This window comes from Anser anser, assembly GCF_964211835.1.
Source record: "Anser anser genome assembly, chromosome: 2".
NCBI lineage: Eukaryota > Metazoa > Chordata > Aves > Anseriformes > Anatidae > Anser > Anser anser.
In genome coordinates, this window is record NC_139721.1 from 78,405,048 (window position 1) to 78,429,703 (window position 24,656).

Here is a 24,656-nt window from a genome sequence, read left to right on the forward strand (position 1 = left end):
GGGCGGCTGGTCGCGGGGTGCCGGGCGGCAGCGGGGGGCTGGGGGGCGCCGCTTGCTCTCGGGGTTCGCTTCCTGCGGGCTGGGCTGCGTGTGGGGGGGGGGTCGGTGCGGGGCTGTGGCCGCAGAGCGGCTTTCTCAGCGGTGCTTGTGAGGGTCCCCGCGTTTTCTAACGGCTGGGTGTGATAAACTTCACGCTATGAACTCCTAGTTGGGTTTTTATCCCAACGAGTGAGCTGAGTAAGCTGTTCATGTCTTCGTTTTTCTCACGGCAAAGCCCTCGCTCCGTTTCGCACACTCTTAAGATCATCTTCACAACCAGATTTTGGGTATCACCATGACCTAAAGTGGACTTTAACTGCTTTGTTCTTTGTCTTCTGTAGATATGCCTGCCAGCAACAATGAATGACAATGAATGAATCACAGAATCAGTAGGGTTGGAAAAGACCTCCAGGATCATCTGGTCCAACCATCCCCCTACCACCAGTGTCACCCACTAAACCATGTCCCCAAGCACCACGTCCAACCTTTCCTTGAACACCCCCAGGGATGGGGACTCTACCACTCCCCTGGGCAACCCGTCCCAATGCCTGACTGCGCTTTCTGTGAAGAATGCCAGTGTGCTCCACCAGCGAACCTGCATCTCTCAGAGAGAAATGAAACATCCCGGCTTCATCTGTGAAAGTGTTTTAATGTCACAAAGTACCTGGAAAGTGCACAAAACATCACCAGAGGAAGCCTCATCTGTTTCAGTGCAAAAAGTGTTCATCATCATCATCATTTGAAAATGAGCAGATATCTTTATGTAGCCCACCGTTAATAGTCTACGTTCAATGTATCCACTCTGATTTTACCAGTAAGTCAAATATATTTTTAATTCTCATACAATTGCCTCAGCTATAAACTTATCAGTGCACATGACTTTATTTGGTCATGTGTAAATTTATTAGAGTGTTTCTAGTGTGAGGTGCAAATGCTATCATGAGAAGCTAGAGCAAAACGTTTTTATTCTGATTGAAAAAAAAGAAATAAACGCAAAAATTCTAAAAGGTGTTGTAAATGTTCACTTTTCGGTGATATTCCTTCATTTTGCAAAATCCTAGCTTGCTTTATAGTGTGGATTCGGAAAGTTTCTAGGAGTAGTTGACTGTCATATTGCAGTAATTTGTAGATTATTGTTTTTTAATGGGTCTGTAACGTTACTGAGAAATTATCGAGATTAATTTTTTTTATTGCTTAGTTGTGTGAAACAACTAATAGCTAAATATTATCTCAATTTATAAATGAGTAACTTAATCTGTATCTCGTAAATTAGAAAAGGACAGGATGCCAGTATTCCTCTGCTGTTCTTTTCATTGATGACAAGTGTGATCAGACCAAGTGTTCTTTAATTGAACGAGGAATTAAAAACTTTGAATTGTTTCTGTTACTAATTGCAGGTGCTTTCCTCTTAATAAAGCCGTGCGTTTAGTGCTTACATTCAAGTCACTGGGTAAACTTGTGAAAAATCTGTGTCCAGGCGTTTTTCCATTCAACTGCTCAGGGTTGCAGGTGATCTGCAGTGACTGCAGATTTTCTTATTTATGTTTAGCAAGGTTGCCTTGGATGCTACTGCTCATATAGACCAAATTCTTGCTGCCCGGGTTGAACTGCTGGTTCAGTTCTGATTGCTCAGTAAGGCCTGTGCAAAAGCACTGCAAGTCTTTATGAAATGAGGCGATGGCTCACAGGAGTGCTCCGCAGTTTGTGGCAGCAGTCAGATTAAGAAAACCCTCTGCTTGTGGGGAATGTGGAATAACAGGGCTTCCTGTGTTCGTTGCCATGACAGACTTTGCATCTGCATTGTGGTGTTGGTTTTAGAGGCTTTAGATTAGATTGTGCTCAGCAGTCTAATTTTGAAGTCTTCTTGTTTATCTTTGGGAAAGGTAGGGTTGTTCTGAAATTTAAGTGCTTAAAATGACGGTGCTTAAAATTTCCATGGAAGGTTGTAACAGAATTTCTGCAGGAAAAGTAACTTGAAAAAAAAAGAAGTCATTTTTAGAGCTAAAAGCAGAATGAGTATTCTTATTTGCTCACAACGGCACAGTGTCTCCATTTAGTTATATGTAACTAAGCAGGCAGCAAGACTGCAGTGCACTCCCTAAGAGGCTGGGAAGAAGGGTGTAGGAGAGAGCTGGAATTGTGACAGCTCCTGTCACTTCTGTCACGGTGTTTCAAAACAGAAATGGTTATAAGGGTGGAAAGATTTATGAGTACCTATATAAATAATACTTTCTTAGGTCAAAGGAGAACTGTTTTGTATCAACAGTTGTATCTTTTAAAGGATAACTTCCTTCCAGTTTGTTTGAAAAAGAGATCAAAAATCTACCTCCCTTGCAACTGTAGTGAGAAGACACCCTGGGGTGATGTGTTCTGGGATACTTGTTTCACAATTTCCACTATGTTCAAGGAGCAATAAATGTTGAGGATTGTAACCATTCACTGTTAACATATGCAGAAAGTTTTCTTAATATTAGCTTCCTGTCTAAGTAAAAGTATTTGTCGATACTTACATAAGTTGTATAGCGATAGTTTGCCATCTGTACTGGGGATGAAGAGGCAAAAGGCCTGAGACTAATCATGCTGCCCGTCATCATTTTCGGTTTTTGAATTTTAAAAGAGAGTCTAGAACTTGCTATGAAATCCAATGATTTTATATTAAAAGCTTTACAGGAAAGAGTTAGTGGTCTCGATTCCATTTACCATTAAACAGAAATCCTCTATGCAGAACCCACAACCTCCAATCACGTTCTTTCGCTAGACCAAATTTAGACTGTCAGCAGATGCACTTTGAAGAAAATGGGCATGTAAAGCATATCGCATCTCACCACTAAAAATAGTCCTTTGAAACTTGGGTATTTTGCTTTTTTCTTAGGTATCCGTTCCTTCAGGATTTTTCAGATATTCCATAATTCACATCGAAATAACTGCTGCAACAGTGTATTTTGCTAACTCATTTTTAATTGTGGTGTGAAATCTTTGAGAACTGCTTGTCATCCTTTTGCTGCTGCTGCTGTTGTGTTCGATGCTGGGAGAGAGGAATGGGTTGAGCATCCTTAGTGCTGAGCTGACCTTGCTGTTGCCACCAGAGCCCACGTGCTCAAATTGGGTCTTCATGATCAACAATTGCTCTGATGTACTGTGCATCTGAACCAAATTCAGGCTTATACTGCTCAGAAAAACAACAACAACAAAAACCACCACAGAGCACTTTAAAACTACGCAGGAGTTAAGTTTGAACATTTATGTTAACAAGTGTTTAATGTGGACCAGCTGTTTAGTACACAGAGGTGAAGAGAAGAGAGTGCAGGGAGATACGGGGAATTGAGATGCAGGGCACCATGAAATATTTGGATTTTTGCACTTCTTTCTGTTGATTCGAGTTTCTGATTGACTTATTTTGGTAATTTCCAAAACTAATCATTTTTGGCAATTGATAATTGCTTGGTTAAGCAGTTGCTTGGTTGTCTGTTAGTTTATAAGGAAATTCTTTGGTTTTTGAGTTATTAGCAGCAAATTTATCTTTAGTCTTCAGTCTGCTTCATCTTACTCTGTGAGAGCTTTCTTCCGATCTGCAACAGGTAAGATTGGTTTGAAAGCTTCATACAAGAAAGCCTCAGTATTATCTCAAAATTCTGTTGACTTTTGTTATCAGACTGGACCCTTCACTTGTGTGGAGATATTATTGTGCTGTTTAAAACGTCAAAGCTGAGGGGTGCTTCATGTGTGAAGCTTTTCTGATTTGAACTTGGTGGCAATTTGACTGGAATATCATCAGAATTCGGGTACTTGTGACTGAAGGCCAGCTTTGTTCAAACCACAAATTAGATCCATGTTGGCAAAGAGTTTGGTCTCTCTCTGACTCCTCTTGTGCACTGAACAATGCCAGAAGTGCACACTGCAGTTCATACCGTTAGCAGCTCCAGCTCCTCCGAACTCAACCTGCAGCTTCCCAGACTTGTGGTGGTTGGACCAGGGCTGTGTGGAGAAACCTGTCCGTGCTTCTCTGATTTCTGACTGCTGCCTTTGGTTAATGAGGTTAACTGAAGCTGGGTGAATCTGGCGAGGAACTATATAGCAGCCTATCAATCAATATACGTATTTAATTTAGTTCCATCAAATATGGGGAACTTCAACATTTCTTAAATCATAAAGCGACTTTCTGAGGACGCTATCCAGCTTTGTCGCTTGCTGAGGGAGCTGGGCATTCTTGCAGAACCTTGACACCATCAAATCTGACTGTTTAATTTCAATTTTAATATTGGTAGAGGCTATGCCTCTAACAACAGCTCCTCTTCATGCTGATAAATGTTCCCCAAGATTATGTTAAAGAAACATAATTCCTCTGAAAACAGGAATGAAATGAATTCATGACATGGGCCTGCATCTTTCACACTTTTTCTCTATTTTCAATGCTAACTCATTATTTAGTTTTGTATTAAAACCACACTTAATTTTTTTTTTTGCTGCTCTGCATCAACTGCTTTGTTACCACAGTTATTATTTCTGTAAAAGACACTGTTCTCACTTGCCCTTCTGTCTTGCTTTTCTGTTTGTTTGTTTGAACTGTATTGGCTGTTTTTTTTTTCTTTGCCTTCAGCTGATACTTTTATTTTAAGAAGAGATCAACCAAAATAATTCAACCAATTTTCTAGATTGCCTGTGGAGGAAAACTTATTGCTCATAATATTTTAAAGTGGAAGCAGTAAGAGTGTGGCTTTTATTTAAGAAGCCCTAATAACCCATGGCTTGCAGGAACGCTCTAAGCATTTTTCAGATGGTGTCTTCCATTAGAAGAGCTGAAAGGCATGCTCGTGATGCAAAAACCTGTCTTGGTTTGGCCTCTTCACAGCCTCTGGAAAGTGCAGGGAGCAGTGAAGATACTTTACTGTAGGAAGCTAATTGTACTTTGTGCTTTAAGGAGGGAGGACTAAGAAAATTTGACGATTTTCTTTGGTCCCAAATGTTTTGAATTCATTCATAGAGAGTATCTAAAAAAAGCTGGATGCTGAAGACCAGTGGAGCTGTAAAACCTGTGAGAAGTTGCTAGGGGTCAGGATGAGGTGGGTAGATGAACCTGAGCACAATTTTGCATATGACAGAAACTGCTACTGGGACTGGGCACAGCACACAGAGCATAAAATAAAGTGGCAAGTCTTGGAGAATGAAAGTAACTTAGGTTACCGGGTGGCCTGAAGCTGAGGGAAAGGATTTTGAGTCTCAAATAAGTGAACCAGCATTAGTAGAAGAGGGTAAAAGATTGCAATTAACAGCAATTAAATCTAACATTAGACGTTTCTGGTGCATCTAAGGGTTTCAGCAATGCCAGTGGGCCCAAGTATGGTTCTCCATTGTGAAATCTGGAATTTCTGTCTTAACTTCTTAGGTACGTTGTTTCAAAAAGTAAATCCCAAGCCATATCAAAAAGTTTTTTTTGTTGTTTGTTTTTTGTTTTTGTTTAAAAGCAAGAAAGCTCACAATAAAAGCTGCAAAGTCAGATACTCATCTTCTGCGTGGGTGTGTAGGTACCCTTTCAAAATCTTCAGTTGCCTGCCTGCATACAATCTTTCTTGCTCATTGTCCTTCCCAAATTCAGTGCAAGTATGAATAGTGCTTTAGTAGATTTTTATTTATTTATTTATTTATTTTAGTAAGTGTTGAGTGTATAGGCAGAAAGCAATGAAATTAAGGTTACCAAGGCAACTTTGATTATGGCACTTCCTAATTATTTTATTTCTTGGCTTAGCAAACCTAATGAGCTGAGGGTTTTACTGTGTTTTAATATAGGATTTATTTAGTGTTGAGGAAGATATGTTGGGAATCTGCCTTAACATATTAGAATAAGTTACCAAAAAATCCGTTGGTTTTACCAAGATGTGCTGTAGGCTCTTAGTGACCAGGCTGTGAGACCACAAAGCACGTTGTTACATGCACGAATTTGTTCCTTAGGTCCTGTGATGTCTAGACCCTCTAGGGTTGCCGGGTTTACCTCCGTCATGACACTTCATGACACGTAACACCTCCATCGTGACACATAACATATATACTGCGTTGGTTGATGATGTATTGATCACCAAAACCTGCTGGAGCATGGAGCTGGCATACACTGCACAGAGGGTGAGGTAAGTGTTTATTCCTAATGCTTACTTCAGTATACGGTCTCAAGTAACATATATGACATGTTAAAGTTTTTGCTGTTGTTTTTTGATCTATAAATGTTCACAATGGAGGAGACATAGAAAGCACGAGTTTTTAAAACGTGCGTTTTTAGATACAGCTTTTGTATGATAAAACGTTTAATTTGATAAACCCAATAGATTCAGATCAAATGAGATTCTTGAAAATCATGGCTCTCTTCTCTGCTTTCTCATTTTTAAAAAAGCAAGGATATTTATTGTGGCAACAAGCGTGTCAAAGACAGTAGAAACTTTCCAAGTGTTTTTATTTTATCATTATCACTTGTGCTTATTTCATCCCCTTTTTCTCTTTGTGCAGAGCAGCGCCATAGCAGTTCTATGATGAAAGTGTGCATACAGAATGATAATCTGTTCTTTTAGGGTGTGTTTGAATGGCAGTTAAACATTCCTGGAAGTCATCTACTATTTATATGTGCAAAAGTAAAATAGACCATTTACTTCCTCAACATCAGCAACTTAGATCTAATTCTGCCCTACAGTTAAAAATCAAATGGCTTGTCTAGCTCTTCGGCTCTTCTGGGAAGCTTTTTTTTTTTCCCCCTTCTGGGTGTGTTTGTGTGTTTGTTTCACAGACATAACCTAGAATGATCTGCAAGTTTTTTGTTTGTTTTTGTTTTCTCTTAGTGGACTGATTTATGAGGGTTACAGTATTTCAAAAGTCCCTTTAAAACTGTCTTTTGCCTGAAAGTATCTTACCTGAAATTAAGTCTTTTCAGTCATTGATGGTAATGTAAAATATCAGTTGATACTTATTTTTGGGTTTCTTTTTGAATTAGCTTACTTAACTTAGTTCTTTCTTGACAATCTAGAGCAGAGTTGAAAGAGCATGTGAAAAACCACAAAACTTCTCCAGCCCTTTTGTGTTCAATTTGTGGTTGAGTATTCAAAACCAGACATCAGATGAATGGACATCGCAAACAAATCCATTAGAAAACACAAATTAACGAGAGGAAGAGGTGAAGGCTGAAGATAATCCCGTGTGGTCCAACACAAAAGCAACTGGAAAGAAGAATTCAAGTGAATTAGCATGCAGTACCTGCAGTAGCTATGGCCTGTATTATAGCAAAACTCTCTATTCTGCTTGTTATGCTCCAAGTAGTTCTGTAGATCTTTACTGCAGAATCATAGAATGAATGAATCATAGAATGATAGAATGGCCTGGTTTGAAAAGGACCTTAAAGGTCATCTAGTTTCAACCCCCCTGCTCTGGGCAGGGTTGCCAGCCACTAGAGCAGGCTGCCTGGAACAATTGATAACGTGGTACACTTATTTACTTACTTTACCTATTTTTACAAGGAAGTTTTCCACAGATAGCCTGAATGAAAATAAGGTACCCTATCCAAATAGTTGTATCTTGTCTTGTGATGGTACCGGTCTTTTTGAATAAAGCAAGCAGGAGCTGTTTCTAAAGCTTGCATTTTATTACTAGCAGTAAGAAAGAAAAATCACTGAGATGTGCTCACTGAACTGCCACGAGATGTGTACTCTTGTGCACCTGTGAGGCTTCTCAGAGTCCTGCACATAAACTGGATGAAAAAAAATGTGACAGTGCACAGCTTTCTCTGCAGTCAGTGGTACATTTTTAATAGGCATAGTTACTGAATAATCACTTTTGTCAGTTAATGCAAAGTTCCATTTATCTGCAGCTATGAGTTCACACTAAGACTTCGTCTGATCTCAAGTGCACCCTCTCTTCTGAAGAGAACTTAAGAAAGCATTTGATGCTTTCACGTTGTTCAGAAAAGATCCTTTGGTAGCCACCTGTCCATGACTTAACATCACACAATATTCTAGTGATAGTTTTCCTACTACTTAGGTGAATGAGTTAAAGAACATTCTGTTTCTGGAGGTTTCTTCTAAGTATGCGAGTTTCTTTTTGAGGATGTTTTATTTGTGATATGTGGCCATACATATGCCTGTTACATTACTAGAAAACATTTTCACAGTACACACCTACCGTTTAACTAGAGAAACCACTTTCTGACTTTTAAAGTTTTGTACCGTAATCTAAATAATTCACATTTTCAAGGATTTTTCCCAAATAGCTTCTTTACCCCGCTGTTTTGTAGGACTGAAATAACTGTCTATAGCGAATCTGGATTTCCTGCTTTGAAGTCATTATTGCTCATGTGGAAAGAAATAAATACATGTTTTAATTGCTTACTGAAATTGGTATAATAGAAAAGGAATTTGGGCTTGGATAGTCAAAGGCCCAATTATTTTTAATGAACTAGCAGCATCGCTAATAGATACAGAATAGACTGACATGCTGATGATGTACCTTTCACATAGTCATCTTTTTTAAATTAAGTAGTCTGTTAACAAGCCTTGTCATAGTCAAAGCACATTCCAGACATAACAAATTGTGCAAACAGAGCAGTCAGACAAGTTGCTCTTACAATCACAGAGAGGTATTTTGACATAACTTGTCTCAATTTTGAAGTGTTTGAGAAGTATAGTTGTACAAGGTCAAGCATTTTACATTCTTACATCATTAGAACTGTTGGTTTTAACAAGTGGACAATAGCAACCCAGATTTAGTATAAGGTTATGTATGAAATGTGTTGTTATCTGACGTATGTGTAACACCTCTGTTTCAGAAGTAAAAGGAGTGTTTGCAGAAGGGGTCTCTGGAGCTATCCCTGGAACAATGCTTCCAAATACGGCAGATTACGAATTTACTTGAGTTTTTCATATCTCGTTCTCACTTGAGTTTTCCTGTCCAGCAAAGCAAGCTTCGAGTTAACCCTGTTTCCTTCTTACAGCCTCTTTGAAAGGCATGCTAGCAAAACTGCTAAGTATCCGTGATGATGGATGGGAAGACAGCCACAGGCTTTCCCCTAAAGATTTGCCTGGGAATCTGTGGCAGCACCGGTACAGCAGAATCTGTTGTAAACTGCAGCCAATTCAGTGTTGTGTTCAGGAGCTTAGGTTAAATCGCTGATGGCAGAATGGCATACAGATAATCCCGCTGTGCTGGCCGTGCCTCTGAATGCGCAGAATGTGCTGCTGGGCAGAGCTCCAGAGTGCCAAAGCGAGCAGCCTCACTTTCTCTTCTTCCTAGAGTTGTCTCTCATTATGCCTAGACTAACAGCTCGTTTGGGAAATATATTTTAGTGTTTATTGATGCTTCAAAATTAAAACTTAAAAAAAATTCCAAAGCCTTTAAACTGAAAAAGATCTGCTGTCCCAAGGCTAAGTCGTCTGAGAAATGGAGATAACGGTATGCAGGGACCAGCTATTTTCCTGCCTTGTTGTTATGTTTGTTTTGTTTTCCAGAAGGGGGCAGCAAAGGAGCAACATAACCCTGGCTTTTTCAAGGGCTTTTTCAGTGTTCCTCTTTGACTGTATACATACCTCAGTGTAGGCTACCTACTCTTGTCAGAGATCCAGTTTAAAATGATTATTTCTACCTAACTCGTTTGCTACAAGAATAGCTGTAATATATGCATTAGATGTCTTCATTCTTTTCAGTTTTAGACAGTAGAGTTTAATTAGTAAAATCTAATTTGAATTTATGCAATTTTATAAAAAAAGGTAACTCCATGTGAAGACTTAAGATTTTTGACCATGACATTAGATGTATGTATATTTTAAAGGACAAGATAGCAGAACAACCGAACTCCATGACATACTCCATGACATTATAAGTGAGTCACCTAAGTCTTGCTTACGTTTTTCAAGTGTCTGGTATTTTCTACATTTCAAGTTAAGTTAGGGTAATGTTACAATTCAAAATAATGCTCCCTTGGCCATTTTTCTTCCATCAGAAAATAAGGCTGAGAGTACATTAAATGTAGAGATAATTTTAATTCACATATTAATTCAGTACGAGGATGGCTCTTGCTTTCTTCCAGCACTGTATACAAGTTGAAGGCTTCGATTCACAGGGAATAGCAGAACTACTAAACAGTATAACCGAATTTTATTGCCTTCTTTCAGCAATGAAGTACAGTTTTTATAACCTAAAACTTTATGGAGACATATCATACTACCAGTTTGGAGTATGCTGTTTTCTGACTATATGGGAAAATGCTGGCATACCTAATGCCTTGACTTTCGTGAAAGTGTGTGGCCATAATTCTATTTATGTTACAGAAGTAGTTAGCAAAAAATGGCAGAGAGAGGGCAGTATAACCTCTTCAGTTGCTGAGTTTTATCTGCTAGTTCTTATAAAAGGAAAATTATAGTGGCTTCTGTGATGATCAGCTACCTATAATCAGTGTTCAAAGCCTAACTGGGAAGAATGAAACTGATTCTTGACAGTCTTGCCTGACTGTTTTGTTAATTTCATAAGTGTTATAATGTGTGTGTGTGGGGGCCTTTATGGAGCCTAAAACTGTTGAAGAATACTCATGATAATAATCCGTTCTGTTCCAAAAATAGAAAAACCCTTTGCTCTTAATGTGTCTGAATTGCCCAATGTTTCAAATAAGGCTTATTTAGATCTCAAGGATGAAAGGTTGAAAAATCCATACTAGAGTTCCAAGTTCGTTTGGTCTTTTGGTCCTTAGCCTACGAAGATCTCCTAGTAACACAGTCCTTCTTTTCTCATTAAAGAAAAAAGGACACACTGGTATCTGTGGGTAGTTTGCACCACAAACACTGCATGTGATGGGCACCGTCCACAACATCAGAATTCCAAAGTCTGTATTTAAAGCTGTTACTTTTGTTAAGCCATCTCTGCTTAAACTTGTTAAGGAATGATTGAAATAGCTAGAAAATCCAAATAGCTCTACTCTTCTACAAAGCATTTAATCCACTAACAGGGAAAGGTTGTTCTGCTATGTCACTGTGAAAGACGTCCTCTGAATGCATAAAAGTACACTTTTAATTCTGATTTCAATGAATAGAAATGGTAACAAAGAATGTTTTCCCAGTCTGTTAATCAGCACATTATATACATTTGAACTACTGTGCTTGTGTTAGATTCACAAAGATATTACAGAAATCAGCCTCTGCATTTTTGGTCTCTGTTTCATAGTGCTAAAAAAGTTCTGTCTATCCTGTAGGAGCTGAGAATCTAGATCTTTCACAATGTGAAAGCCTTTTTATGATAGCCTTTCCCCATGAGAGAACACAAATGTTTAGGGAAGAGGGGAAAAATTAATGCAAAGAGTTATTCAGGATTGTACTGCTCGCCTTTCAGAGTTGGCTTTCATCTTGAAGCCCACTGTTTAAATCCCAGACTTTTCCTTATAGGCCCTTGGTTTTACTGAGATTATTGTTTTAGCTTTCACACCTTCTATGTATCAAACACTTCAACAATTCCCCTAAGCACTTTAGTTCCCTCATGCAAATTAAGGGCTTTCATTCTTTAAGCAATGTAAGCTTTATTTCTCTGGTGCAAAGCTTTATTGCTCTGGTGCAAGAAAGTATTAAGCTACACAAATAATTGGGGATTAAGCCAAGTCCCCTTTTGCATCTTTCTTGTTTTGAATCTTATTACGTAAAATAACAGCCGTATGATTCAGTCTGTCTTTTGAATTAGCAGAAATACTTCTACCAGTAGAAGTCTTGAGCATAATATAAACTAATTTCATTGTTTTCTAAAATACTTTGTTTTTAAGATGGCAGGACTTCCATTGTCTTCACAAATGTGTCATGAAAATAACTGTGTTTTCATTATAGAGTATTTAAAGAATGAGTAACCCTGTTTATTACATCTAACACGTGAATGTAGTGCGTGTAGTCAGAATTAGTATTTACTTGGTAGTTAATTATTTACAGGTATGATTTGAAAGGGAATTGTTTCATTTTGCTATGTTGATCAATAATCTGGATAGAGGTGTAAGCACCTTTCAAACCTGCTATAGTTAACTTCCACAGGACAAGGATTTTAAAGTTGTTCTCTGCTTATATTTCTCCCTTTGAAATTATTGTGTTATAGATGTGCATTACAGACTTGTTTGTGAATTTGTGAACAACCGGTGCTTCCTTTGTTTTTGCTGAGGTTTGAGGAACTTTATATGCTTGAGGCATAGAGTTAAATGGTTTTGAGGTATTATAAGCATGGTGTGGGGAAGAATCTGGCAAATCGAGGAATTTGGAACAGTAGATCTACGATCCATAAATGTTTTACAGTTTTGTTTCCTAGGAATCCTCTCTTTGTTTACAAGCACACGTAATTCTGACACACATTATTTTTCCATTTGGATAAATTCCACTTGCAGGCCTGAAAGTGTAACAGGTCATGCCATAGAGAAGGTAGAATCTGTATTTTTCACACAGAGAAGAAATTCCTAAAAAATGTAGGCAGACCATTCAAACAGGAAAATACAACAATCCAATGTGAGCATGCTGCGTTGTGCAGTATTGGCTGCTAGTGAATTACTTCAACACAGGAAGCTATGTCATTCTGGGAATATAAATAACTAGTTGAAAGATAATAAAATAATGACTGAATTACTTGACTGTAGACAGGTCTGATAGGAATCTTTATGCTCTCATCCCTCCCGTAATGATATCAGTATTTCCTATATAAGTAATAAGCTCAAATACTCGTGATAAAAATAATCAAAAACCTGAATTAACATACTAGTTGAGAAATGTCATCTCTTCAGACCACTTATACAGGAAAAATAGATGATGATTTTCCAACTCTGACAAGGTTCATTTCCTTTCTGTCAGGAAGTGTTCTTAAAGTTAGCTTTGCAGAGGCACATGGGAATACGTGCTGGCATCAAAGCCTTTCACTACCGGCACTGTGAGTACTGAACAAGTCTCAAGGCCTCTCTGATACAGCATGTATGAATTTGTACAGGTGGATTACACGTGTCTTTTTTATGTTACCACTTAAATTACTTAAGGAAAAAAAACCAACAACAACAACTGTACAGTCAAATATTGAGTGCTGTTTAAGTCAAATATTTAGTGCTGCTTCTATGCTGTGGAAAGGATCTCTCAAGAAAAGGGGTATTTTTTATTTTTTATCAACTGGTAGTTCTTCTTATGTTGAATATGAAACAAACAGACAAACAAAATCAGATCCTGATTTAAAAAAAAAAAAAGGCAAATTTTTAACTAAATTATTTCTGTGGTCTATCCCTTAAGGATATGTTTGTGTTGCTTCCCTGAATATGGGTGTACTTTAGGAAATCCTGGTTTAGGATCTATATTCAGAAGACACTTGTGACAAGGTATAGATATAACAAAGACAAGAACAGCTTGTATCCCTGGCACGTTAACTGAGAAAGGTGTCTTTGCTAGTTTGGAGGGATGTGGACTTGAATCAGATTGCTATTTCTTATTCTCTCTACTGGTACACCATGAGTGGAAAAGAATGGGAATGCCTTTGCAAAACTTTTTAAATCAACTTGCACATTTTTGCATATTTCAAGATTCTTTTTAATATTATAGGTTGATGTTTGCCTGTCTTGGCTATATTCCCTTTCGTTTTCTGGTGTGTTTCCTACTTGAGAGTTCTGTTTTCAGAAGTTCAGTGTTGAGCCTGGTGGTAGCCCCAGCTTCTGACTGATGCTTTGTTTGCTTTTTTCCTATCTTAGTCAAGTAGTTTGTTTACATACACTTTATAGTATCAAGGTTATATCAAGTCTGTCATCATGCCAAAATGAAGGCATTTGTATTTAGAAATCCTGAATTTGCACAGAACATACTTTGTATCACTGTCTGCTTGGAGCTTTTGGATCTTCTCCATTTTGTAGGTATTTAAGAAGTGAAGTCTTTCTCTGTTTTTGAACTGAGCATTTTACAAGATCTGTAAATAAGTTTAATGGAACAAATAGCACAGGAACATGCTATGTTGCATTAATGGCCTTCTGAAATCTGCTATATAAAGTATGTCGTGAGTGGGTGGGCAGGACAGCGGAGAGACAATTATCTGCTTGTGAGAATATTGAAATAAATCAGCCTGTGGAGAACTCATCCTATAGCATAATGAATAGGATACATCCACTTCTGCCCACGTTGGGAAGATGAACTTTTCAGCAGGTTTAAGGAATGAAATGCTCCTGCAGTGGTTTGGCAGGAGTACGGCGCGCCGACACTTGGTTGACGTGGGTGGTGCTCCATCTTGCAGCGCTGGGACCACGGCCTGGCACACCGCACGGCAGGAGGGGAGGGCGGGCAGCTGGCGGGCAGGCACGGAGGTGTGAAGGAGGCCGCCAGACGTCGCATGCTACTGGGACAGATGGCTCCCGGTCTATGTGGTAGCAAGTATGCCGCGTCTCGAAAGGCAGACGTTTGCTCTGTTCAATATTCTTAGCCTATGTGGAAGGCAACTGGCTTCAAAAAGGCTTCAAAAGGTAGAGGAAAAAGACCATGATATCTAGAGATGAGATAACTGATGACATCTGGGAACTTGACTAGACACCGTGGCCAGGCATTGTAAAAAATATTCAGGTGCATAAGTAGACACATGACCAAACCCATCCTCAATAAATTAAACTTCTGTCAAAAATGAATAAAATAAATCACTGTCTAGGAGAAGGATTGCAAATCCAGAACAGTTTCGTATCACTTTATCTGCCACTGACTTGCTATGTAATCTTCTGCAAATGCATGTAACGACTTTTGGGAAGCTGCTTGTTACCTGTGGAAAAAGTAGCCTGTTATCTAGACATCAGGCTATTGACAATTGCTCCTGAAAATGTCCTCAGCCCTTTCCTGTTTGCTTCTCCATTGACAATTGGGAGTAAACATTAAAAAATAAAAATAAGTCTCCATATTATACTGACCCTGTAAAGAGTACACATTGTTATATCCTCTGCATTAATTCTTAAAAGATAACACTAATGAAACTGAAATGCTGTACAAGTAACTGGACAAACTGTACAAGTAACTGGAGTTACTTGTAATAATGTTGCCTTAAAATGCTGTCTTGAGGAGAATTATGACTGTACCAGGGTTATTGTTAGGACTTCAGTTCTTAAAATCTGTTCACTTTTCTTTATTTTTAACTTGAAATTATTTACTTGCTTTGTGTTTGATTTTGAAGATGAAGATAAATTTGCCTATTTGGGGTTGGACCAGATGATCTTCCCAACATCAACCGTTTTGTATTCTGCAATTCTATTTCATTTTTTTTAGTCTGTGGTTTCTTTCTGTTTAGGTGCATTTCAGGTTTTCCACTGTGAAAATAGTATTTCAGAATTCAGTTACCTCAGAAAGATAAGAACATAAATATTGTGAATTAGAAATTGTTAGCGCGCATGCAGATGAAAGGGGAGGGTAGTTCTTTAAGAGTGTACCTCACAATACTTTTTTTATTGAAATTCATTGTTTATCTTTGTATCTGTGACCTAAATGTAGTCCTTGCTGTCTTTCGAGAAAATTCTTTGTGTGTTTTCTTCATTAAGTTCAAAATGGCTTTCCCTTAATGTCATTTCCTTTTGCTTCTTGAAAACTTCCTGTTCTGCTGCCAGTCTGAGGGATGGCTTTGTGTTTTGTGCTTCTTTGGTTTGTTTGTTTTGTGGAGATTTTTCATGACAGAGTAGGCTGAAAGTCAGCATGCTGAACTTTGATTCAGAAAAAAAGATCAAAACTAAATTTGGAAAAGGGTCTGGCCAGTTTTTCTTGATTACACTTACGGTGGAAGCCAAATTTAAATGCGGTATGTCTCCTACTGATAAAACTGGCCATAACCTTTAACTGCATAGACTTTTATGTAAGATCATGATTCATTAGCAGTGAGTTCACGTGAAAGATGAGCTGTGGATTTGAGCATGTGCTGTAAATGCTAATCCACTGATTTTTTTATTTATTTTTTTGAATTTCATCTTCCTCCCCCCACTCTGAGTTCCCATAGAAGGTACTACATTCTTCATGTTTGCTTTATGTAGGTCAGAAGCCTTTCAAATATGAAATCTGCCCTTACAACTCCATTGATGCAAGTGGTGAAGTGGCAGCATTTACGAACACACACGAGTGAGATGCCTTGTGAATGTCGACTCTGTTCATAAAGATGGTAAGTGTAAATAAGCACCCTGTCATACAAATTCTGAAAATTTACTGGTTTTATTTTATTTTGTTTTATTGGTTGGTGGTGTTTATTTTCTTAGGAAAGACTTTAAGGTATGCACTCCTACCCATTAATAAAAGCAAGTCAAGCATTTACATATATTCCTGTAGGGAGCTTGGATCTATGAGGGCTTTTTTATTTAAAGGAATTCCTTTCTGTCCCTTCCTTATAGCTCTTTCTGTACATAACTACTACATAGACTATTCTGGAAGATGTGTGGAACAGTAATGTGACAAATAAAAAAGTACCTGATAGAAGAACGTGACAGTATCTGTATGCATTCATTCAGTGACCACGTGTCTTAATGTACTGTGCTAGGTGTGTACAATTCTGCTTCTTCACACTGATTTTGTCTGCAGCTTTGCTTGTAGTGTTTTGATTCCACTCTCCCACCCCCGCCAATTGAGGAAATGATCACATTTTTGACAGTGCTAACACATTTCCTTTTGCAGTGTTGGCAGAGTGCATCATGTGATGAGTGGGAGCATTAGCTAGTCTTAGTGTAGCTGAAGTACATGTTGAAAGTGTGTACTTAGCAGCCTTAGAGACTGTTTAAATGTTAAATTTTTGTGTGTTTAAACTCTGTACGCTAAAGGATGTACTGTTTGCTCTGTTTTTTAACTCCAAAGGTTTAAACGAGGATAAGCTAATGTCCACAAGTCGCACAAGTTGCTTCTTGAAGCACGCAGTGGTTGGAGAGGGCTTGATAACTTTTTGTTTGTTACTTCTGTGGAAGAAAACTTACTCTGTTTCTTTATCTGTTGTAATAATTGTAATTCTGATTATAAAACTAGTGCTACTTTTGGAGAGTCTTCTAATGGCAGAGATAAAACTGGGAAATGCATCTGTCAGAAGTGATAGGATACCTTGAGCTGGAAGTAAATTACTTCTTTGCTGAGAGTTTTTCAGCAACTGAGTAATGGAATAACAGGAAAAAAGGCCTTTTCCTAGCTGTTGTGGCAGCTGGGTAGAAATGCAGGCTTGTAAATGTTATGCAATATTTGTATTAAAAAATGAAGGGAATTTAAATAATCAAATGGTCTCTTACTGTCCCAGTTACTTGTTTGCAGATGTTTACTTTCTAGGAGATGACATGTATGTCCTATTATATGAACAGCAGAAAACAGTTGTTGGGCTATTTGAGAGGAATGGCAGTGGTGAACTCCACAGGCCATAGAGTAGAACACTAGTATCCTATTTATTGATTCATTTTTTCTGGTAGGCACGAGAAATCCAGTTTCCCTTCCTATTAGATAAACTTTAGTTATTGGATAGAGCTAAGCATAACAGCGGACTGTCTAAAAATCTATTTTTTAATAAACCACTCTGTAATATGTTATAGTATTTTGTCTCTTTTTGCAATATACTTTTTCATGTATTTGTAGTAAGTCAGCCCTACTTACAGGAATCAAAGATTTTGTTGCTTGCAAATTAACATGTCCCCTTCTACCAGCCTGCTTGGATGCACTTTAGTTGTCATAATGTAGGTACTTGCATGCTTAACTTTTGCTGTGGGACTGTTTTAATTAAGTTAATAGAATTGTTCTTTAATAAGTTAAAAAATTGTAACATTATGAAAGTCAATAGGATAGGGAGGTAAATGTTTTAACCAGTATCTGTAAGAGTAAATGATAACACTGCCTGAACGTATTATTTTCTTTTATGTAAAATACATATTAATGTAAAATATTTTAGTTCCTGTCTGCATAATGGTAAGTGTAAATGCTTGCATAGTGTTCTAGACCTAATTAGTTTGGCTGTTTGAAAATGACACTTGGGAAACAGTTTGCTTCAATTGGGTAAATATAGTTAAGGCTTATTTTTGTTCTAAGTTATCTCTGTCAGGTCTGTGATAGCCTTAAGATATTAAGGACAGTACACTCTAAGACCCTTTATTTCAGGAATTGTAGGAGGAATAGAACAAAATGTAGGAATATAAAAGAAGTAGAAAACAAACACTGAACACCTAAAGCCAACAACTCTTTTCCAGTCCCCAAGCATACATGTCGCCAAGCATCTATGTGGATTTACACCCACATAGAACCCATTGACTGATTCAGTGGGCTGTATTCAAGAGTGAGGTGTAAAGGGTGGAAACAGAAATCATGACCAAGGAAATCTGAGTGTAAGCAAAGCTAAGGATGGCATAACCGCATTAATGAAATCTGAAAAAGTTAAGAGATTACACTTTTCTGTAGTATTTTGGTTTAGTTTGAGAATAAAAATGCATTGCTTACTGATACCCAATTAGAAAAGAATTTCATTATTCACGCTCTCATGAGCTAATACTATTTGTGCTCTGTGTTTAGCAGAGACATTATTTTTCGGTAATCATATGGATGCCAGTATAGTGAAATCTCAAGTGGCAACTCTTCATCGAAATTAAGGATTGCAGTGAAATATAATTTTAGAATGTATTGATATGTATTTGTATCTGTGTATGTGTGTATAATGAACTCTAGACTGGAAATGTTCATAGAATCATATGTGTATGAATCTGGGCTGTTTACAACAGGTTGAGTGCTTTTACCTTAGGGCTTATTTCATATTAAAAGCTCAAAGTGATGTGGAAGAAGAAATGTAAATCAGCATGAGATATCTGCATTACTCAGTGACTGAAGTCAGATGACTGCTTCTGATTGCACAGAATCCGACAGGTTCACATTTTCGGTAGTTTTGCTGTCAAAAGCTGCAACAGGATTTCCTGAAAATTGTGTGTTCCCGATAATAATACAGATAGGGATTTAAAGAGTTCTGTGATGATTTAATAAGAATGTCTGGGAAAATACTTAATCTTTTCCATAAACCATAACTTGAAAGCCAAAGGTTTTCTGTGTCTGTGCTGTGAAACATTTTCTCATGTGCCAGATCAACCAATTACACTTCTTGCTAAGTGTGAGGGGAAAAGGAGAGTTAAGTCCACAGTCTTTTGCTTGTTCCATCCACATAAATAACACCACTGCTTAAGTAGTACAACCCCGTGTATAGAAAACCGGTAAATATTTGCAGCACAAACCATGATTTTTTTTAAGCTGGTAGGGTGCATTTACCAAGTCTAAGAATTAATTTTAGTCTACTTTGTTGCTTGTTTAATCTGACATCTCTGTAGTTCCCCTTCTATAGTCAGTGGAAAATGATGGGTATTCACAGAAGTCATCCTAATTTCATAATAGACAGTTAAATGTGTGGGCTGATTCACCCCAGTAGCGTTACTTACTGCCTGCATGTAGTTAATTGTACAGAGGAAACCTGGAAGATAATATGCCTGTTAGATAGCCTTATGTGGGATGAATCCTACTGTAGGTGATTGGTTTTGATTCCTAGCTCATAGCATTGTTTGTAGCTGTTGCCAAAGTAAATAGATCCTTAACATATGCTGGGGGCGAGGGACTTAAATTCAAAGAAGCTTACATTACAAATTTATAAGCTTTGAAATCTGATTGGTTGGTGTTTGGTAACAAATGCTGAGAGTAACCCACGTGTCTCAGTCCGGATTCTCTTACAGTCTGTACACAGTTACATCCTAGGTTGGCCTAGTACAGAGGAAGTGCGAGCACCAAGGTTTAGATCCTAGATTTGGCATTACACCAGTCTAAAAGAACAAAGGTTTTGATTAGGACCAGGAGGTAATCCCACTGGTTTAGGGCAGGATTTAGACCCATAGTAAGTATGTAGCAGACCTCACAATTTAATATAGAATCAATTCTTGACACAATTTGTGTTATGGTTAAATTCTTTTTTTGAGATTTGCCCTCTTTTCGTAACGCAAAATTGATAGAACAGGATGGCAAGTGCAAGGTCAAAACTATATTCAGGTGGATTTGCTGTGTTCATTATGTTGAGCTGGAATTACATGCAGATAGATGCACATGCATGTGAAAATGCATGCAACTATGCTCTGTGTGGCTGCAAACTGGAGCAATTGTATCCTCACTATATAAATGCATACATGTTCTATTAAGACAAAAGAATAAATTGGCATACTTGTGCTTGTAGGAGTTTGTATTTTTAATGTCTGTACAGAGGTTTTAATTTCAAAGAATAGAGGTATCCACAGGTACACTAAAATAGAAATCTCGTGGACAGTATGATACACACTACACTAACTTTTTCCAGTGATAGGCAAAAGATCTGGTGAAAGACATCATCTTTCTCATTTAAAATGACATATTTTAGTTATAGAAACCCTCACTTGGGAAAAGAGCATGCTGGAGCTGAAATCTTTGGCCTAGAAGTCAGGAGAGCTGTGTTCTTGTCTAGCTCTGTCACTGGACAGCCATGCAATCTTTTTAGGGATGACTCACCCCTAACCTACTGTTCAGCTATTTTGGAACTAGAGAGTGACTGCCCGTGTTTGTGCAATGCTCACAATTGGCACTAATGACTGATATATTTTTAATTTTTTACAGGATTCAGAAGACAAGGTTGGACCTTCTCATGTACGCCGACATCGCACTGGTGAGGCATTTGGCTGTAGATTTTGCTGCTATTCTTCCCCTGACAAACAACTTCTCTGAAAAAACGTTAAGAAATATCAGCTGGGTGCAGGAACCTCATTAACCAGTTCCCAGCCCACCTTTGCTCTCAAATCGCTTCTTATGGAATGTTAGGTTCTTCGTGCTTAAGTTTCCACCAGAGCATCCCAGCAAATAAAGAAGCTGTTGGCATTGTCAGACTTTTGTGCTGAAAGCCAGGGGTGATCTGGAAGAAGAGAAGAAACAGTCCTCTTATGGCAATTAGAAGTACGGGTGAACATATTCAAATAAGATGCTTAAGATGGTCATCCCCAAAACGTGTGCGTGTTACGGTACAGGTTGTAACTCTAATTTGCTGAAAGGAGCATGGAGATTTGTGTTCTGTAAAGGGTGAATATGTTGGTTTTTCATTCTGGTTACATCTTCCTGATATATTCTGCTTAATTACAAATGAAGATTTTGACATTTGAAGGCAGAATCTGTTGAAATGTGCTTGAACTAACATTGAACCCTACAGGTTGTTTCTGTGCTACATCTCTCATTTTTAGTATTGGTCTCTTTATATAAAACACTAAAGGATTCAAGAAAATCTGTTGACACAGTAATACTCATAAGTCAGTAAATTGTTTCCTGTATTTTTTTAACAAAGTATATCTATTATGAACTAGTCCAAGTTAAAGTAAAAATATAAACTATTGAAATACGACATCAAATAAACCTGACTTGAAAATTCAGTGGCTAAATACATCTGTGCCTAATTCAACCACGTGGAAATTGCTCACTTTAAAGAAGATCAAATTAGAAGAAAAATATTTTCTAACTTCAGGCTGTTAGAGGACTGGTTTTACTCTAAGACTCCACATTCTTTGACTATGGTGGTTTTGTAGAGTTTGTTATTAGCTATGAATGCTACTCAGGAGAAGTATCTCTTACTAAAAATAATTAAAAAAATATAACATCACAATTCCTACTAGACAGAAGCAAACACTGACTGAAGTGTGCCTATACTGCTGTCTTAAACATAAAGAATACACTAGTTCGACTGGATAGAAATTTCTCTTCAGATAAGTTTTGGTTTCCTTGATTTACAGCAAAATGTTAGTAAAAGGAGTTATGTGAAGAATAGCTATTGGCAAATGGTAGGAGACATGTAAAAATATATTATTTTTTTCCGAAGAAAAATGTTTATATTGTTAGAAACTGATGCACATCTTCCTGTCATGAAGTCAGAACAGGAAAGTTTGGAAGCACGTACCAAAGACACTTGGTTCCTCTTCATCTGGAATTATAATAGTTGGACATTGCAACTAAACACATACATAATTACTAATGAGAAGTTTTTACTTCTCTTTAGTACAATTTACATTGTATAAACCACTCAAAATGCTGTAATATTCTGATGGTTCTTTAACTTGAATTTGCTTGAATGGTAAGTACTCATTTACAAAAACAGCAGTACTTTATTCAGAAGTATTCCAGCAGCGTTTCCCTAACTTTGCACCAGGGAACTATTTCGATCCTTGCTGATGTTAGACCCAGAGGACATTGACTTAGCATGTTCATTATTTAATAGCATTTATCAGTAGATGTGTGGATGTAGATGTGTGGAATTTAATTAACCAAACTGGAATTCAGCCAAAATTCAGATCAACAGTTGCAATCTTGCAAAAAGCACAAGGGGACTTCTAACAGTTAAGTGGACTGAGCTTTCATTTTAATGTCACCTTGACAATTGTGGTGTAAGCAATCTAGTGCCTACTTTTCTAGGGAATTTATTCAGTAATATTGTGAAGGGTAGACTATACCACTTACCAAATTACTAGACATTACTTCTGGCAGCCTTTTGTCTGTTTTTTGCATCTTTCATGTAGGCACTAAGTTCAACCCTAGTATTTGAAAACAGGCAAGGGTACAGCTTGGAGTAGCAGAGCTGCAGGCATAGCATGGTGCAGTTGCATGCCCACTAGAATTTCTAATGTGCTGAATTTTTTTTTTTTCCCCCTCTGTTGTTTGTGTAGTTGTATAATAGGCTTGGGAAATTAATTGAGCTTGGATCATGAATGTAAAATAAGCACTTCATTTTTTTTTATATATTTATTAGCCTATTGTAAGTGGGCAGAAATATTCATCATTAGTTAGCGTACTGAAGAGAGTGACTGCTGACAGCAGTCTTTATATGTACAAGGTGTGATTTATAGAACCAAATTCTAATCTGCTCTTTATACTAGCCTCAGACAGTACACTTATTCTGCAGTAAAGTGAAATATTTTGGTGTGTCCTTGTAAGTGATATTTTACTAAGTATGTGACACAATCTATCAGAAATACTTCCTTGTTCTCTAGAAAGGGGACAAAATTCAGATACAAAAGTAGTAATCTTGACATGTTTCTTGTTTGTTTGTGTAAGGTATCTTGGAATCCTAGCCTTTTATCAAAAGCCCACACACCCTATTAACTCAGGAATAGCCATTAATGGAATTCTGAAGTGTCTATAATGTAAACCTATCACTTATTAATATAAAATATTAACAATTTCATTAGCTTAGAAAACAGTTTCTAGTTCAATTATCGTGTATTACAGATCCTATGAGTCCGCTTCTAGCTCCAAGCACAATTCTTCTGGGAATACCTAAGTTAGTATGCTTTGCTTTCTTTCTGCGTAAACCAGTAAAGCTAAGTGATGCATGTGGTTTTTTGAGCATCAGCTTACGTGAGTACAAGGGGAAACTGAAGAAAGTTTTCTGTGCAACTGTTACGAAGCTGTTAAATGAAATGTGCTTTCTCTTGAGAGAATTGTCCCCTGCATTCTGTTTCCTTCTATTTCCCTTTGCTGTCAGGGCAGACATTTCATAGAACACTTGTTCCACACAGCGCAGTCTCAGCATAGGTTAGGGGTTGTAGCAGAGTTGACAAAGGACTCTTTGTCTTGTTACAGTGAGGCAAAGGTTCTACTGCTATAAATAATGCATATTTTAATTGGAAACTGCACATAGCAATACCTGTCTCTACAGGCTTGTTGATTTCTGTGTAATCTGTTAGGGGCAGATTCTGTTTATGTAGTGAACATACAACACATTCCCCAAATTTGTGGTTGGTTGTTTCTGTTAGTACTACCTGTGCTAATGAGTTCCTATATACAAATCAAGACAAATGCCATATCTAGCTAACCATCTGGGAATTTCTGTCACCATATATTATGAAAGTTGCCTAAAACACTTTGCTAAGGCAATTACAAGACTAGGTACCCATTTTCCTGGGTCTATAATAATAGGATCATGCATTGTACCTGTTGAAAATAAATTTAAGTATTAGTAGGGGATGAATTATACAACAGATAATAAACATGCTCATTTCTTGCCAGATTAATCTGGGATTAATCACACTGTGCCTGATGTTAGCCACAGGTTCAGGCTTGTATGCATAACTACTGTGGTGAGGCTCATACATGGCTGGAACACTAATCACACCTCAGAGGATGAACACAACTTTTTCTACCGTTTTAATTAAATTGATTTAAAACCACACCTTAAGGCCTGTTATGAACAGAACATCCTACCAACTTCAGTGAAGATGCCTGACAGGCACCTAAGTGGTGCATAAATGTGGGAATACAGGTCTGTGTGAAGGCTATTAGATTGCTTTGGGCTAGATTGATTTTTTTTTTTCTTTAATTTGGATCATTTCTATGTACATGTCATTACCAATCTTGTTTTAAACTGATTTAATGGTGTTAAGAGGAATTTTGCAGATTTTTTTTCTTCTTAATTTCATATATATATACATACATACATATATATGAATAGTGAATGAGCCCCCCGTCTCCTTCCTCAACTTGCAAAATTGTAGAAAAAAGGGGAGGCAGATTAGGGTGGCCCATATTATCAATTCAGTGCCAATGTTATTTTATTACTGTCCAGTCTGGGCAATCTTAATCTCCTGCTGTTTGTGGACAAGCCTGAGAAACATGAAC

The 24,656-nt window shown here is 37.6% G+C and overlaps 1 protein-coding gene across 2 annotated transcripts in view; it reads left to right on the forward strand.

Moving 5' to 3' along the window:
- Positions 1-24,656, forward strand: part of LOC310894780 (uncharacterized protein) — a 76,054-nt gene that overhangs the window by 152 nt on the left and 51,246 nt on the right. For both annotated transcript variants that reach the window (XM_083825311.1, XM_083825312.1), the window contains exons 2-6: positions 381-853; positions 5,986-6,158; positions 7,043-7,250; positions 16,034-16,158; positions 20,622-20,670. In XM_083825311.1, coding sequence (XP_083681437.1) covers positions 16,135-16,158; positions 20,622-20,670 — 73 coding nt within the window. In that variant the 5' untranslated portion in view covers positions 381-853; positions 5,986-6,158; positions 7,043-7,250; positions 16,034-16,134. The remainder of the gene's footprint in view (positions 1-380; positions 854-5,985; positions 6,159-7,042; positions 7,251-16,033; positions 16,159-20,621; positions 20,671-24,656) is intronic.